Source organism: Oncorhynchus tshawytscha, unplaced genomic scaffold, assembly GCF_018296145.1.
Source record: "Oncorhynchus tshawytscha isolate Ot180627B unplaced genomic scaffold, Otsh_v2.0 Un_contig_7502_pilon_pilon, whole genome shotgun sequence".
Lineage (NCBI taxonomy): Eukaryota > Metazoa > Chordata > Actinopteri > Salmoniformes > Salmonidae > Oncorhynchus > Oncorhynchus tshawytscha.
This window is the reverse complement of record NW_024609483.1, coordinates 24,778-43,486: the sequence shown is the minus strand read 5'-3', so window position 1 is coordinate 43,486 and position 18,709 is coordinate 24,778. Positions and strand designations below refer to the sequence as shown.

Sequence of the window (18,709 nt, the reverse complement as noted above, 5' to 3'; positions counted from 1 at the left end):
CCAACATGGACACTCCTTCTGGACTCTTCTGGACTGACTGGTGTTCAGCACATCTTTCCAACATGGACACTTCTTCTGGACTCTCTCTGACTGGTGTTCAGCATCTTTCCAACATGGACACTTCTTCTTCTGGACTCTCTCTGACTGGTGTTCAGCATCTTTCCAACATGGACACTTCTGACTCTTTCCAACATGGACACTTCTTCTGGACTCTCTGACTGGTGTTCAGCCAACATTCTTCTGGACTCTCTCTGACTCACATCTTTCCAACATCTCTGACTGGTGTTCAGCATCTTTCCAACATGGACACTCCTTCTGGACTCTCTCTGACTGGTGTTCAGCATCTTTCCAACATGGACACTTCTTCTTCTGGGTGTTCACTCTTTCCAACATGGACTGGTGTTCAGCATCTTTCCAACATGGACACTTCTTCTGACTGGGTGTTCAGCTCTTTCCAACATGGACTGACTGGTGTTCAGCATCTTTCCAACATGGACACTGGTGTTCCATCTTTCTGGACTCTCTCTGACTGGTGTTCAGCATCTTTCCAACATGGACACTCCTTCTGGACTCTCTCTGACTGGTGTTCAGCATCTTTCCAACATGGACTCTCTCTGACTGGTGTTCAGCACATCTTTCCAACATGGACACTTCTTCTTCTGGACTCTCTCTGACTGGTGTTCAGCACATCATTAACCATTAAAACACTGGGGACTTCCACTAGTCTCCTCTTCCTGTTTGTGTGTGTGTGGTGATAACATGTGAATTGTATCCCTGTCTCTTACTGGTTCTCTCTAACTGGATAGTTGTACCTATATTCTGAACCGCCACTTCTTTTGGCGACCACCACATGGTATATGCTCTTTTTTCAGGGGGAATAGCGTGCTACATGTTTCTCAGATTTGATTCTCTGGAGAAATCGACAGACACACATAAGTCAGTTTTATTCAATGTTTATTGACCAAATCAAAACAGAGTCAATGGGGTGAGTATACGTCGACTGATCAAGCTAGTAGACAGAAGTTCATCAAGTTCTGAATTAATAGTCCTACCACTAAAAAAAAAAAAAAAAACTCCAAGGTCAAAGGTTATCAAATCAGACAACAAAACAAAAGAAGAAAAGCCTAAATATAAAACAAAAACCTTAATTCAAAGTTTAAAAAATATACATGAATTTAATTCTGAATGACTTACTGTACATAAAGAATTTCTGGTCCAAAATGGATCTTTTCTCAAGAACAAAACGGACGTTTTTCCTCTTGAAAAAAACAAAACAAAAAACAGAACCCAGCTTCTGTTATTTAAATTTGCTCTTCACTCACAGAAAAAGGTCACGTAACAATTTTTTTTGTTGATCAGGGTTAAAACAAAATGGTTCATTTCTTAACGAAACACGTATGTTTGTCTTCTGAAGGAAAATGAGATATTTACGTGAAAGCCGTCATCACAAAAAAAAGATGAAAAGGTTCAGAGTAACTCACAACCCGAAAAGATGCCACAATCAACATAAAATTCATAACAAAAGTATTCTGTTTGTCATCAAAAGATCCTTGTAAACTGAGACTTTCTTTGCCACTGTGGGAGGGGGATAATTAAGAGCGCAGCCCCGTTAAAAGCAGTCATTCACTAGATTCAGCAGAGGGATGATTTGTTTCTTGAGCGGATGGTCAAGGAGCCGGAACACAAATCATTTGTAGACTGAAAATTGACCTCAAGAAGAGCAAAAAGATATAATATTTATCTTAAACTTAATAATTTCAAAGCTGGTTTAGATTTGCATACAGTCACATATATCCCTCTGTTACGCGTGGGAATACCATAGAACAGATTTACATATATATATATCTAGCTCAGAAAACGTAGGGCAGCAAATAATATCCCCTGTGCAATGAAAAAAAAACCATCTTCACAACAAAAAAAACGCAGATTCAGAGGCTCACGAAATACCAAACTAAATTATATACAAGGTACTATAACAAACAAAATGCATAACTCCTCAAAACACTGAAGAACAGAAAATAAAAACAGAAACGTTGTTTATTTTCCAGGAGTCCAATAACCCGAACTCTTCCTCTTCTAGTCAGGTCAACTCAATAACAACCGTTAACCGAACTTGAGATCGGTGAACGTAACTCACATTTTCACAAATCTCCTCATTAAATTCTCCAATTGAAAATCTCACATTTTTACATTTTCAAAACGTGAAAGTTACCCATGCATATCTGAAGTTAGGATTGGACCCTATGAGAGCTGACAAACAATGCCGATCATGATTGATTCCTGATGATAAAATGGATCTTTCCCCAGAAGTCAAGGATGTGGTAGACTGCATCTGCCGAGGGTAGGAGACGACCCTCCATCTCTTTCTACATCCTCGTCTTCTCTGTCCTCTCTTCACGCTTCCTGTCCTCACTTTCTTCACATCTCTCTTTCCTGTTTGTCTCTGTGACCCGGTCTGCTCTCGTCTTCCTCTCTAATCCATAACTACAGTCTCTAAAGTGCTCAGATGGAAACTGGACTGAGAGAAAAGACATGTGCCTCCCCCCCAAAAAATACAAACAAAAAAGAAATTAAACAAAAAAAATGAAATCAAATAAACATCTGCACCGTACGTGTGTGTGTGTGTGTGTGTGTGTGTGTGTGTGTGTGTGTGTGTGTGTGTGTGTGTCATAGCGTCCCCAGTCATCATCTTCAGTACTTTGGCACTTTGGTGTAATCCTCAGTGTGTATGCTCTTACACAGCCCTATGGACAGGATCATACCCAGGAGCTGTGGAAAGCAGAGGGTAGAGGTCAGAGGTTAGAGGTCAGGTTAACAGTATCACTACATCTAAAGCCTCTCAGGAGGGTTCTCTCAATAGCTGTGATCAATGTACGCTCCTGTAGCAGGAAGTGTCTACATATATTGAAAAGCAAGAGCTGCTGTCTTGGAAGTCACGTGGATTAAGTCAGAGGTCAGAAGCTGTTTCTGACGGGCATTTATTCCTCTTAATGATAAACATCTGTCTGGCTGAGAGACCTGCCTGACAGATTCTATAGAATGTACATGTTGTTCTGGTCCTATAGAATGTTGTTCTGGTCCAGTAGAATGTACATGTTGTTCTGGTCCAGTAGAATGTATATGTTGTTCTGGTCCAGTAGAATGTATATGTTATTCTGGTCCTATAGAATGTATATGTTGTTCTGGTCCTATAGAATGTCGTTCTGGTCCTATAGAATGTATATGTTGTTTTGGTCCAGTAGAATGTATATGTTGTTCTGGTCCTATAGAATGTTGTTCTGGTCCAGTAGAATTTATATGTTGTTCTGGTCCTATAGAATGTTATTCTGGTCCTATAGAATGTTGTTCTGGTCCAGTAGAATGTACATGTTGTTCTGGTCCTATAGAATGTATATGTTGTTCTGGTCCTGTAGAATGTACATGTTGTTCTGGTCCTGTAGAATGTATATGTTGTTCTGGTCCTATAGAATGTTGTTCTGGTCCTATAGAATGTATATGTTGTTCTGGTCCAGTAGAATGTATATGTTATTCTGGTCCTATATAATGTATATGTTGTTCTGGTCCTGTATAATGTATATGTTGTTCTGGTCCAGTAGAATGTATATGTTGTTCTGGTCCTATAGAATGTTATTCTGGTCCTATAGAATGTTGTTCTGGTCCTATAGAATGTATATGTTGTTTCGGTCCAGTAGAATGTATATGTTGTTCTGGTCCTATAGAATGTTATTCTGGTCCTATAGAATGTTGTTCTGGTCGAGTAGAATGTACATGTTGTTCTGGTCCTGTAGAATGTATATGTTGTTCTGGTCGAGTAGAATGTACATGTTGTTCTGGTCCTGTAGAATTTATATGTTGTTCTGGTCCTATAGAATGTTGTTCTGGTCCAGTAGAATGTACATGTTGTTCTGGTCCTATAGAATGTATATGTTGTTCTGGTCGAGTAGAATGTATATGTTGTTTTGGTCCAGTAGAATGTATATGTTGTTCTGGTCCTATAGAATGTTGTTCTGGTCCAGTAGAATTTATATGTTGTTCTGGTCCAGTAGAATGTATATGTTATTCTGGTCCTATATAATGTATATGTTGTTCTGGTCCTATAGAATGTATATGTTGTGTCGGTCCAGTAGAATGTATATGTTGTTCTGGTCCTATAGAATGTTGTTCTGGTCCAGTAGAATGTATATGTTGTTCTGGTCCTATAGAATGTTATTCTGGTCCTATAGAATGTTGTTCTGGTCCAGTAGAATGTATATGTTATTCTGGTCCTATAGAATGTATATGTTGTTCTGGTCCAGTAGAATGTATATGATGTTCTGGTCCAGTAGAATGTATATGTTGTTCTGGTCCTATAGAATGTTATTCTGGTCCTATAGAATGTATATGTTGTTCTGGTCCAGTAGAATGTATATGTTGTTCTGGTCCAGTAGAATGTATTAGTTGTTCTAGTCCTATAGAATGTACATGCTGTTCTGGTCCTATAGAATGTTGTTCTGGTTCTATAGAATGTTGTTCTGGTTCTATAGAATGTATATGTTGTTCTGGTCCAGTAGAATGTATATGTTGTTCTGGTCCTATAGAATGTTGTTCTGGTCCTATAGAATGTATTAGTTGTTCTGGTCCTATAGAATGTTGTTCTGGTCCTATAGAATGTATATGTTGTTCTGGTCCTATAGAATGCACATGTTGTTCTGGTCCTATAGAATGTACATGCTGTTCTGGTCCTGTAGAATGTTGTTCTGGTTCTATAGAATGTTGTTCTGGTTCAGTAGAATGTATATGTTGTTCTGGTCCTATAGAATGTTGTTCTGGTCCTATAGAATGTTGTTCTGGTCCAGTAGAATGTACATGTTGTTCTGGTCCTATAGAATGTATATGTTGTTCTGGTCGAGTAGAATGTACATGTTGTTCTGGTCCTGTAGAATTTATATGTTGTTCTGGTCCTATAGAATGTTGTTCTGGTCCAGTAGAATGTACATGTTGTTCTGGTCCTATAGAATGTATATGTTGTTCTGGTCGAGTAGAATGTACATGTTGTTCTGGTCCTGTAGAATGTATATGTTGTTCTGGTCCTATAGAATGTTGTTCTGGTCCAGTAGAATTTATATGTTGTTCTGGTCCAGTAGAATGTATATGTTATTCTGGTCCTATATAATGTATATGTTGTTCTGGTCCTATAGAATGTATATGTTGTGTCGGTCCAGTAGAATGTATATGTTGTTCTGGTCCTATAGAATGTTGTTCTGGTCCTGTAGAATGTATATGTTGTTCTGGTCCTATAGAATGTTGTTCTGGTCCTATAGAATGTATATGTTGTTCTGGTCCAGTAGAATGTATATGTTATTCTGGTCCTATAGAATGTATATGTTGTTCTGGTCCAGTAGAATGTATATGTTGTTCTGGTCCAGTAGAATGTATATGTTGTTCTGGTCCTATAGAATGTATATGTTGTTCTGGTCCTATAGAATGTATATGTTGTTCTGGTCCAGTAGAATGTATATGTTGTTCTGGTCCAGTAGAATGTATTAGTTGTTCTGGTCCTATAGAATGTACATGTTGTTCTGGTCCTATAGAATGTTGTTCTGGTCCAGTAGAATGTATATGTTGTTCTAGTCCTGTAGAATGTATATGTTGTTCTGGTCCAGTAGAATGTATATGTTGTTCTGGTCCTATAGAATGTTGTTCTGGTCCTATAGAATGTACATGTTGTTCTGGTCCAGTAGAATGTATTAGTTCTGGTCCTATAGAATGTTGTTCTGGTCCTATAGAATGTATATGTTGTTCTGGTCCTATAGAATGCACATGTTGTTCTGGTCCTATAGAATGTACATGCTGTTCTGGTCCTATAGAATGTTGTTCTGGTTCTATAGAATGTTGTTCTGGTTCTATAGAATGTATATGTTGTTCTGGTCCAGTAGAATGTATATGGTTGTTCTGGTCCTATAGAATGCACATGTTGTTCTGGTCCTATAGAATGCACATGTTGTTCTGGTCCTATAGAATGTATATGTTGTTCTGGTCCTATAGAATGTTGTTCTGGTCATATAGAATGTTGTTCTGGTCATATAGAATGTTGTTCTGGTCATATAGAATGTTGTTCTGGTTCTATAGAATGTACATGTTGTTCTGGTCCTGTAGAATGTATATGTTGTTCTGGTCCTATAGAATGTGGTTCTGGTCCTATAGAATGTACATGTTGTTCTGGTCCTATAGAATGTATTAGTTGTTCTAGTCCTATAGAATGTTGTTCTGGTCCTATAGAATGTATATGTTGTTCTGGTCCAGTAGAATGTATATGTTGTTCTGGTCCTATAGAATGCACATGTTGTTCTGGTCCTATAGAATGTACATGTTGTTCTGGTCCTATAGAATGTTGTTCTGGTCCTATAGAATGTTTTAGTTCTGGTCCTATAGAATGTATTAGTTCTGGTCCTATAGAATGTATATGTTGTTCTGGTCCTATAGAATGTTGTTCTGGTCCTATAGAATGTTGTTCTGGTCATATAGAATGTTGTTCTGGTCATATAGAATGTTGTTCTGGTTCTATAGAATGTACATGTTGTTCTGGTCCAGTAGAATGTACATGTTGTTCTTTACCTCGATGACAGCCACTCCCAGGCAGACACCCAGGATCACTCCAACGTTGGCAAACAGCCAGCTCTCTACACTGGAGTTACAGCCCTAAGGGACAGAAGGACAGACAGACAAAGAGAGACAGAGACACAGACAGAGACACAGACAGAGACAGAGACACAGACAGAGACACAGACAGAGACACCGACACAGACAGACAGCGACACAGACAGACAGCGACACAGACAGACAGCGACACAGACAGACAGCGACACAGACAGACAGCGACACAGACAGACAGCGACACAGACAGACACAGACAGACAGCGACACAGACAGACAGCGACACAGACAGACAGCGACACAGACAGACAGCGACACAGACAGACAGCGACACAGACAGACAGCGACACAGACAGACAGCCACACAGACAGACAGCCACAGACAGGGACACAGACAGCGACACAGACAGCGACACAGACAGCGACACAGACAGCGACACAGACAGCGACACAGACAGAGACAGCGACACAGACAGCGACACAGACAGAGACACAGACAGAGACACAGACAGCGACACAGACAGCGACACAGACAGCGACACAGACAGCGACACAGACAGAGACGTATATTAAACACAGTCCAATATATTAACAGATGAGGGTGGTGTTGAGTGATGTTCATGTTGTAAGTATCTCAGTGATGGAGTCAAACACTGTGACCATATTTCAATGGAACATACTTCCATGGAGTACTGATGCATGTGTAGCACAATGACAAGCCTCTAATGTAGGAGTGTTCTCTCAATCAATCAACCAATCAGTCAACTAATATATGAAGAGTTCTTACCCTGTTGTAGACGGGCCAATCAAGTGACTGTGCCTCACAGAAACCACTGTCGGAGGGGGAGTTACCCTCAACCAGAGACACGTTCTGACAGGAACACGGGAACAGCAGCTGGGAACTGTTCACTACGACAGCATTACCATGCCAGTCCATATGACCACTCCATCCACAACACTCCATCTGGAGAGAGAGGGGATGGACGGAGGGAAGGAGAGAGGGGGATGGACGGAGGGAAGGAAGGAGAGAGAGAGAGAGAGAGAGGGGGATGTACAGAGGGAAGGAGAGAGGGAGGGAAGGAGGAGGGAGGGAGGGAAGGGGGATGGACGGAGGGAAGGAGAGAGAGAGAGGGGGGTGGACGGAGGGAAGGAGAGAGAGAGGGGGATGGACGGAGGGAAGGAGAGAGAGAGGGGGATGGACGGAGGGAAGGAGAGAGGGAGGGAAGGGGATGGACGGAGGGAAGGAGAGAGGGAGGGAAGGGGGATGGACGGAGGGAAGGAGAGAGAGAGAGGGGGATGGACAGAGGGAAGGAGAGAGAGAGGGGGGGATGGACAGAGGGAAGGAGAGAGAGAGAGGGGGGATGGACAGAGGGAAGGAGAGAGAGAGAGGGGGGATGGACAGAGGGATGGACGGAGGGAAGGGGGATGGACGGAGGGAAGGAGAGAGGGGGATGGACGGAGAGAGAGGGATGGACGGAGAGAGAGGGATGGACGGAGAGAGGGATGGACGGAGAGAGAGGGATGGACGGAGAGAGAGAGGGGGATGGACGGAGGGAAGGAGAGAGAGAGAGGGGGATGGACGGAGGGAAGGAGAGAGAGAGGGGGATGGACGGAGGGAAGGAGAGAGAGAGGGGATGGACGGAGGGAAGGAGAGAGAGAGGGGGATGGACGGAGGGAAGGAGAGAGAGAGGGGGATGGACGGAGGGAAGGAGAGAGAGAGAGAGAGGGATGGACGGAAGGAGAGAGAGAGAGAGAGGGATGGACGGAGGGAAGGAGAGAGAGAGAGAGGGATGGACGGAGGGAAGGGGGATGGACGGAGGGAAGGAGAGAGGGGGATGGACGGAGAGAGAGGGATGGACGGAGGGAAGGAGAGAGAGAGAGGGGGATGGACGGAGGGAAGGAGAGAGAGAGAGGGGATGGACGGAGGGAAGGAGAGAGAGAGGGATGGACGGAGGGAAGGAGAGAGAGAGGGGGATGGACGGAGGGAAGGAGAGAGAGAGGGGGATGGACGGAGGGAAGGAAAGAGAGAGGGGGATGGACAGAGGGAAGGAAAGAGAGAGGGGATGGACAGAGGGAAGGAAAGAGAGAGGGGGATGGACAGAGGAAGGGAAAAGAGAGAGGGGGGATGGACAGAGGGAAGGAGAGAGAGAGAGGGGGATGGACGGAGGGAAGGAGAGGGGATGAGAGAGAGAAGGGGGAGGGAGAGAGAGAGCAAAAGGGGAGACAGACAAAGAGAGAGTGATGAGAGCGAGAGAGGGGAAGGGAGCGAGAGAGGGGAAGGGAGAGGTAGAGAGAGGGAGAAAGAGAGAGAGAGGGGTAGGGAGAGGTAGAGAGAGAGGGAGAAAGAGAGAAAGTGGGGGAGGGAGAGGAGTCATTAAAGGTAGACAATAATAGAGAAGAAACATGTCCAGAGAGAGAATGAGCGGGGAACCCCAAGAAGTCCAGTCGTTTTCAGATAGATCAACGCTGACTAGCAACCCTATACTGTAAGTATTGTTTTACAATGAACTTAGGACAATGTTGAAGCTGCTGAAGGCGTTTACAAGGAGCTGAGAGGTGGAGTTCTCTACTTCCCTTTATTTGAAATCACTTTTCCAGACGGACGGAGCTTTAACAGCGTAAAGGCCTTCGTGTCTATTTCTAACGGCTGTGGTTTGGCTCCACTGAACAATCCATTTCTAACAGCTGTGGTTTGGCTCCACTGAACAATCCATTTCTAACAGCTGTGGTTTGGCTCCACTGAACAGCCTCACACCCTAGACTCACACCCTAGACTCACACCCTAGACTCACACCCTAGACTCACACCCTAGACTCACACCCTAGACTCACACCCTAGACTCACACCCTAGACTCCTTACATCAGACGGTTTGTTTCACTTCACTAACTGACAATTATTTTCAATTGCATGGTTAAGATTTATTGTATTTTAATACATTTTACAACACTTGCCACTTTACCGTAAAAACTACAGGTCCTGTTAAACCTCTTTTGGTCGACGGGTTTGGTGACTTTTGAACTGGTTGGAATTGACCTCCGTTGCAAGTCAAAATAACCCCCCCCCCTCGTAGTTCAAAATGGTTAGAGTTAAGGGAAGATGATCCTAGATCTGTGCTCTCCTCTCACCGTCCTCTGTATGTAATCCCAGGCCTGCTCGGTGGTGCTGTTCTTCCCAGGGTAGTTGCTCAGGATCTGGGTCACGATGTTGGACATCTCCTTATTTAGCTGAGACAGAGACACAGAGACAGACACAGACACAGACACAGAGACACAGACACAGAGACACAGACACAGAGACACAGACACAGAGACAGACACAGAGACAGACACAGAGACAGAGACAGAGATAGACACAGACACAGACACAGAGACAGACACAGAGACAGACACAGAGACAGAGACAGAGATAGACACAGACACAGACACAGAGACAGACACAGACACAGACACAGAGACAGAGACAGAGACAGAGACAGACACAGACACAGAGACAGAGATAGACACAGACACAGAGACAGAGACAGACACAGAGACAGACACAGAGACAGAGACAGAGACAGACACAGAGACAGACACAGAGACAGACACAGAGACAGACACAGAGACAGACACAGAGACAGACACAGAGACAGACACAGAGACAGACACAGAGACAGACACAGAGACAGACACAGACGAGAAAGAGAGATGGGGGGAAACCAGTCAGTAAACCAGTCATTCAATGAGTCAAATCAGACAGCCAGTGTTGGTTTCTAAACACAAACACAAAACCTGGAGAGAAAATACAATGCCCAGAACTAGAGATACAAATCAGTTGAATAAATCTGAGTAAATTCCTGTCGACCAATATCCCTGACTATTGAAAACTAGCATTGTTTGGAATGTGTAGATCTGACCCCTCCCACTCGTCTCTGACCCCTCCCACTCGTCTCTGACCCCTCCCCACTCGTCTCTGACCCCCTCCCACTCGTCCCCACTCTGACCCCCCCCCACTCGTCTCTGACCCCTCCCACTCGTCTCTGACCCCTCCCACTCGTCTCTGACCCCTCCCCTTTCCTTCTCTGTTGAATCAGGGCAAATAGAGGCTCTCTCTCCCAAATGGCACCCTATTCCCTTTATAGTGCACTACTTTTAACAAGGGTGTATAGGGCTCCAGTCAAAAGTAGTGCACTATATAGGGAATAGGGCTCTGGTCTATAGTAGTACACTATATAGGGAATAGGGCTCTGGTCTATAGTAGTACCACTATATAGGGAATAGGGCTCTGGTCTATAGTAGTGTACTAAATAGGGAATAGGACTCTGGTCTATAGTAGTACCACTATATAGGGAATAGGACTCTGGTCTATAGTAGTACCACTATATAGGGAATAGGGCTCTGGTCTATAGTAGTACCACTATATAGGGAATAGGGCTCTGGTCTATAGTAGTACACTATATAGGGAATAGGGCTCTGGTCTATAGTAGTACACTATATAGGGAATATGGCTCTGGTCTATAGTAGTACACTATATAGGGAATAGGGCTCTGGTCTATAGTAGTACCACTATATAGGGAATAGGACTCTGGTCTATAGTAGTACCACTATATAGGGAATAGGGCTCTGGTCTATAGTAGTACCACTATATAGGGAATAGGGCTCTGGCCTATAGTAGTACCACTATATAGGGAATAGGGCTCTGGTCTATAGTAGTACCACTATATAGGGAATAGGGCTCTGGTCTATAGTAGTACCACTATATAGGGAATAGGGCTCTGGTCTATAGTAGTACCACTATATAGGGAATAGGGCTCTGGTCTATAGTAGTACCACTATATAGGGAATAGGGCTCTGGTCTATAGTAGTACCACTATATAGGGAATAGGGCTCTTTCAGGTGTGTGTTGTTAAAGAGCAGAACGACAGGAAGTTCGATGGTCGTTGAAACGCGTTTTGTTTTGAACCTTTATTGAACCAGGAAGTCTCATTGACGTCAGAAGGGAGACCTGGCATGTCTTCCTGTGGTGAGACATGTGCTCTCTCAATGAGCCTTAACAACATTCCTCGCTTCCCATCTCCTCACTTCCTATATCCTCACCTCCTTCTCAACCGTAGGCCCGGCGACAGGCCCAGCGACAGGCCCAGCGGCAGGCCCAGGGCCCAGCGGCAGGCCCAGCGACAGGCCCAGCGTGGTTAGCTACATGATTTGGAACATGTCTGTTGTGTTGAAATGCTTCGTTATAGTGAACAGAGTATTACTGAGAAATCAGATATTGTTTAAAGTACTGAAGCAGCAACATGTCCAGTCTTGCCCATCTGGCAGAGAGGCTGCAGCCGCCGGCTGATGCTGAAAAATAACTGAAGCTGGAGACGCACATCTGGAGAGGCCTCAGTGTGGTGGTAGGGAGAGGCCTCAGTGTGGTGGTAGGGAGAGGCCTCAGTGTGGTGGTAGGGAGAGGCCTCAGTGTGGTGGTAGGGAGAGGCCTCAGTGTGGTGGTAGGGAGAGGCCTCAGTGTGGTGGTAGGGAGAGGCCTCAGTGTGGTGGTAGGGAGAGGCCTCAGTGTGGTGGTAGGGAGAGGCCTCAGTGTGGTGGTAGGGAGAGGCCTCAGTGTGGTGGTAGGGAGAGGCCTCAGTGTGGTGGTAGGGAGAGGCCTCAGTGTGGTGGTAGGGAGAGGCCTCAGTGTGGTGGTAGGGAGAGGCCTCAGTGTGGTGGTAGGGAGAGGCCTCAGTGTGGTGGTAGGGAGAGGCCTCAATGTGGTGGTAGGGAGAGGCCTCAATGTGGTGGTAGGGAGAGGCCTCAATGTGGTGGTAGGGAGAGGCCTCAATGTGGTGGTAGGGAGAGGCCTCAGTGTGGTGGTAGGGAGAGGCCTCAATGTGGTGGTAGGGAGAGGCCTCAGTGTGGTGGTAGGGGAGGATCAGATCTCCCTTCCTACCTACCTAAATCACTGAAGCTGGAGACGCACATCTCCCTCACTAACTTTAAGCATCGGCTGTCAGAGCAGCTCACAGATCACTGTACCTGTACACAGCCCATCTGTAAACAGCCTACCCAACTACCTCATCCCCATACTGTTATTATATACATTTATTTTTGCTCCTTTGCACCCCAGTGTCTCTACTTGAACATTCATCTTCTGCACATCTATCACTCCCGTGTTTAATTGCTAAATTGTAATTATTTCCCCACTACGGCCTATTTATTGCCTTACCTCCCTTATCTTACCTCATTTACACACACTGTATATAGACTTTTTCTACTGTATTTTTGTTTATCCCATGTGTAACTCTGTGTTGTTGGATGTGGCGAACTGCTTTGCTTTATCTTGGCCAGGTCGCAGTTGTAAATGAGAACTTGTTCTCAACTGGCCTACCTGGTTAAATAAAGGTGATCTGGTCTACCTGGTTAAATAAAGGTGATCTGGCCTACCTGGTTAAATAAAGGTAATCTGGTCTACCTGGTTAAATAAAGGTAATCTGGTCTACCTGGTTAAATAAAGGTAATCTGGTCTACCTGGTTAAATAAAGGTGACCTGGTCTACCTGGTTAAATAAAGGTGACCTGGTTAAATAAAGGTGACCTGGTCTACCTGGTTAAATAAAGGTGACCTGGTCTACCTGGTTAAATAAAGGTGAAATCAAATTTAAAAAATGAATGTTAAATGTTAGATCCAGACTTGGTTCTATTTCAGATCCAAAAAGCAGGAAGCTTCAGGGATAATATATATGGCTGTCCCAAACAGCACACTCTTCCCTATATAGTGTACTACTTCAGGGATACTTCAGGGATAATATCTATGGCTGTCCCAAATGGCATCCTCCTCCCTATATAGTGTACTACTTCAGGGATAATATCTATGGCTGTCCCAAATGGCATCCTCCTCCCTATATAGTGTACTACTTCAGGGATAATATCTATGGCTGTCCCAAATGGCATCCTCCTCCCTATATAGTGTACTACTTCAGGGATAATATCTATGGCTGTCCCAAATGGCATCCTCCTCCCTATATAGTGTACTACTTCAGGGATAATATCTATGGCTGTCCCAAACAGCACCCTCTTCCCTATATAGTGTACTACTTCAGGGATAATATCTATGGCTGTCCCAAACAGCACACTCTTCCCTATATAGTGTACTACTTCAGGGATAATATCTATGGCTGTCCCAAACAGCACACTCTTCCCTATATAGTGTACTACTTCAGGGATACATCAGGGATATTATCTATGGCTGTCCCAAATGGCATCCTCCTCCCTATGTAGTGCACTATAGAGGGAAGAGGGTGCCATTTGGGACTCAAACAATATTTGAGTCTGAGAGGTGGATTTCAGCTTTACGGCGTTTCCTAGTCAGATGTTTCCCTTCAGGTCCACTGGGAGAGACAGGCAGTGTGTGTGTGTGTGTGTGTGTGTGTGTGTGTGTGTGTGTGTGTTGAGGTGGCTGAACCAAGTCAAACTATCCTATCCAGCCAGGATGGATTCTGTTCCATTACAAGTCTATATCTTCTGCTACAATCTGCAAGGTCATTCCAAACCAGCTAGAAAGTTATAGAAGGTGTGTGTGTGAGTGTGTGTGTGCATGTTTCTCCAATTATCCACATCTGTGTTCACACATCTCTCCAGCTGGTGTGAGTGTGTTCCTACGAGCAGCAGTCACCCTCTCTCTGACCCCTCGCTCTCTCTCTGACCCCTCTCCTCACCGACACACACCTCTCTCTCTGACCCCTCTGCTCACCGACACACACACACCTCTCTCTCTGACCCCTCTGCTCACCGACATACACACCTCTCTCCCTCTCTGACCCCTCTGCTTACTTCCTCTCACTGACAGACACACACCTGGCCAGGCTGTCCTCTGGTCCTCCGGGGCCTCTGGGGCCAAGGCCTCCTAAAACAATAATCACCACCACTACACTAGTGCCTAGTTCCATGTGTTATTTCATGTGGATGTCTTCCCTATTATTCTACAGGTCTATGTTGTTCTGGTCCTATAGAATGTATATGTTGTTCTGGTCCTATAGAATGTATATGTTGTTCTGGTCCTATAGAATGTTGTTCTGGTCCAGTAGAACATTGTTCTGGTCCAGTAGAATGTACATGTTGTTCTGGTCCTATAGAACGTTGTTCTGGTCCTATAGAATGTTGTTCGTTCTGGTCCTATAGAATGTTGTTCTGGTCCAGTAGAATGTATATGTTGTTCTGGTCCTATAGAATGTATATGTTGTTCTGGTCCTATAGAATGTTGTTCGTTCTGGTCCTATAGAATGTTGTTCTGGTCCTATAGAATGTATATGTTATTCTGGCCCTATAGAATGTATATGTTGTTCTGGTCCTATAGAATGTATATGTTATTCTGGCCCTATAGAATGTATGTGTTATTCTGGTCCTATAGAATGTATGTGTTATTCTGGTCCTATAGAATGTATGTGTTATTCTGGTCCTATAGAATGTATGTGTTATTCTGGTCCTATAGAATGTACATGTTATTCTGGTCCTATAGAATGTATATGTTATTCTGGTCCTATAGAATGCATTAACACAGCTTTTGGTAGCGTGTTCTGACTGAAAGTTACAAGGTGTAATCAGTCTCAGAACAAGGTGTTGTCTCAAGGGTGTAGTGAGTCATTTTCTACAGAACAGGGTGTGTTCAGGTGGGTTCAACATTCTGGAATGTTCAGGGACACAGACACACCGTGTAGAACAGACATGTAGTCTAGTGGTTCAGAGCAGCGGCAGTTAAGAGCTTTGGGCCAGTAACCAAAATATTGCTGGTTCGAATCCCCGAGCTGACTAGTTAAAAAAAATATTTCGATGTGCCCTTGAGCAAGGCACTTATCCACTGTGACTTACAGGAGCAATTAGGGTTAAGTGTGTCTGCTAAATTACAAAATGACATACTTTTCTGACATTTCTCTTTCCTGAACTCGACCAACAACAGGTGTAAACAGGAAGTGACATCACTCACCAGGTCCTTCTGGAAGTAGATGAGTACACCGGCTGCCACCTGACCAATCAGAATCAGCAGCAGGCAGGTGAAGTACTGGGGAGGAAGAGAGGATCATGGGATATATGAGATGACATCACCGTGGCAACAGTCCATAATAACAATGCATAAACACATCCACCCAATCACCAGACATCATCCCCTGCAGCATCGTTCAGACATCAACATGCCTTCAAATAGAAATGCATTATGTATTCAACTATGTATGTAAATAATTGACTAGGATGTGAACTTCCACATCATCTCCTAGACACTGCTACAATATCCAACTGGAACAGCCACGGGGCTTTGTGTTGCTACAATATCCAACGAACAGCCACAGGGCTTTGTGTTGCTACAATATCCAACTGGAACAGCCACGGGGCTTTGTGTTGCTACAATATCCAACGAACAGCCACGGGGCTTTGTGTTGCTACAATATCCAACTGGAACAGCCACAGAGCTTTGTGTTGCTACAATATCCAACTGGAACAGCCACGGGGCTTTGTGTTGCTACAATATCCAACTGGAACAGCCACAGGGCTTTGTGTTGCTACAATATCCACTGGAACAGCCACGGGGCTTTGTGTTGCTACAATATCCACTGGAACAGCCACGGGGCTTTGTGTTGCTACAATATCCACTGGAACAGCCACGGGGCTTTCTGTTGCTACAATATCCAACTGGAACAGCCACGGGGCTTTGTGTTGCTACAGTATTCAACTGGAACAGCCACGGGGCTTTGTGTTGCTACAATATCCAACTGGAACAGCCACGGGGCTTTGTGTTGCTACAATATCCACTGGAACAGCCACGGGGCTTTGTGTTGCTACAATATCCAACTGGAACAGCCACGGGGCTTTGTGTTGCTACAATATCCAACTGGAACAGCCACGGGGCTTTGTGTTGCTACAATATCCAACTGGAACAGCCACGGGGCTTTGTGTTGCTACAATATCCAACTGGAACAGCCACGGGGCTTTGTGTTGCTACAATATCCAACTGGAACAGCCACAGAGCTTTGTGTTGCTACAATATCCAACTGGAACAGCCACGGAGCTTTGTGATGCTACAACATCCAACTGGAACAGCCACGGGGCTTTGTGTTGCTACAATATCCAACTGGAACAGCCACGGGGCTTTGTGTTGCTACAATATCCAACTGGAACAGCCACAGGGCTTTGTGTTGCTACAATATCCACTGGAACAGCCACGGGGCTTTCTGTTGCTACAATATCCAACTGGAACAGCCACAGGGCTTTGTGTTGCTACAATATCCAACTGGAACAGCCACAGAGCTTTGTGTTGCTACAATATCCAACTGGAACAGCCACAGAGCTTTGTGTTGCTACAATATCCAACTGGAACAGCCACGGGGCTTTGTGTTGCTACAATATCCAACTGGAACAGCCACAGAGCTTTGTGTTGCTACAATATCCAACTGGAACAGCCACGGGGCTTTGTGTTGCTACAATATCCAACTGGAACAGCCACAGGGCTTTGTGTTGCTACAATATCCACTGGAACAGCCACGGGGCTTTGTGTTGCTACAATATCCAACTGGAACAGCCACGGGGCTTTGTGTTGCTACAATATCCAACTGGAACAGCCACAGGGCTTTGTGTTGCTACAATATCCAACTGGAACAGCCACGGGGCTTTGTGTTGCTACAATATCCAACTGGAACAGCCACGGGGCTTTGTGTTGCTACAATATCCAACTGGAACAGCCACAGGGCTTTGTGTTGCTACAATATCCACTGGAACAGCCACGGGGCTTTCTGTTGCTACAATATCCAACTGGAACAGCCACGGGGCTTTGGGTTGCTACAATATCCACTGGAACAGCCACGGGGCTTTCTGTTGCTACAATATCCAACTGGAACAGCCACAGGGCTTTGTGTTGCTACAATATCCAACGAACAGCCACAGAGCTTTGTGTTGCTACAATATCCAACTGGAACAGCCACGGGGCTTTGTGTTGCTACAATATCCAACTGGAACAGCCACAGAGCTTTGTGTTGCTACAATATCCAACTGGAACAGCCACGGGGCTTTGTGTTGCTACAATATCCAACTGGAACAGCCACAGGGCTTTGTGTTGCTACAATATCCACTGGAACAGCCACGGGGCTTTCTGTTGCTACAATATCCACTGGAACAGCCACGGGGCTTTCTGTTGCTACAATATCCAACTGGAACAGCCACAGGGCCTTGTGTTGCTACAATATCCAACTGGAACAGCCACGGGGCTTTCTGTTGCTACAATATCCAACTGGAACAGCCACAGGGCTTTGTGTTGCTACAATATCCAACAGGAACAGCCACGGGGCTTTCTGTTGCAACAATATCCAACTGGAACAGCCACAGGGCTTTGTGTTGCTACAATATCCAACTGGAACAGCCACAGAGCTTTGTGTTGCTACAATATCCAACTGGAACAGCCACGGGGCTTTGTGTTGCTACAATATCCAACTGGAACAGCCACAGGGCTTTGTGTTGCTACAATATCCACTGGAACAGCCACGGGGCTTTCTGTTGCTACAATATCCAACTGGAACAGCCACGGGGCTTTGGGTTGCTACAATATCCACTGGAACAGCCACGGGGCTTTCTGTTGCTACAATATCCACTGGAACAGCCACGGGGCTTTCTGTTGCTACAATATCCAACTGGAACAGCCACAGGGCTTTGTGTTGCTACAATATCCAACTGGAACAGCCACGGGGCTTTCTGTTGCTACAATATCCAACTGGAACAGCCACAGGGCTTTGTGTTGCTACAATATCCAACAGGAACAGCCACGGGGCTTTGTGTTGCAACAATATCCAACTGGAACAGCCACAGGGCTTTGTGTTGCTATAATATCCAACTGGAACAGCCACGGGGCTTTGTGTCGCTACAATATCCAACTGGAACAGCCACAGGGCCTTGTGTTGCTACAATATCCAACTGGAACAGCCACGGGGCTTTGTGTTGCAACAATATCCAACTGGAACAGCCACAGGGCTTTGTGTTGCTATAATATCCAACTGGAACAGCCACGGGGCTTTGTGTCGCTACAATATCCAACTGGAACAGCCACAGGGCTTTGTGTTGCTATAATATCCAACTGGAAC

The 18,709-nt window shown here is 45.0% G+C and overlaps 1 protein-coding gene across 1 annotated transcript in view; it reads right to left on the bottom strand.

The window, feature by feature from the left end:
• Nucleotides 1-937: 937 nt before the first annotated feature.
• The window catches only part of LOC112241271 (CD82 antigen), a gene marked incomplete at its 5' end in the record, with an annotated part of 36,364 nt that continues 18,592 nt past the window's right edge, over nucleotides 938-18,709 (bottom strand). The window contains 5 exon segments of the mRNA XM_042315495.1: nucleotides 938-2,769; nucleotides 6,595-6,678; nucleotides 7,421-7,597; nucleotides 9,760-9,858; nucleotides 15,574-15,648. Of these exon segments, the coding sequence (XP_042171429.1) occupies nucleotides 2,692-2,769; nucleotides 6,595-6,678; nucleotides 7,421-7,597; nucleotides 9,760-9,858; nucleotides 15,574-15,648 (513 nt within the window). The 3' untranslated portion in view covers nucleotides 938-2,691.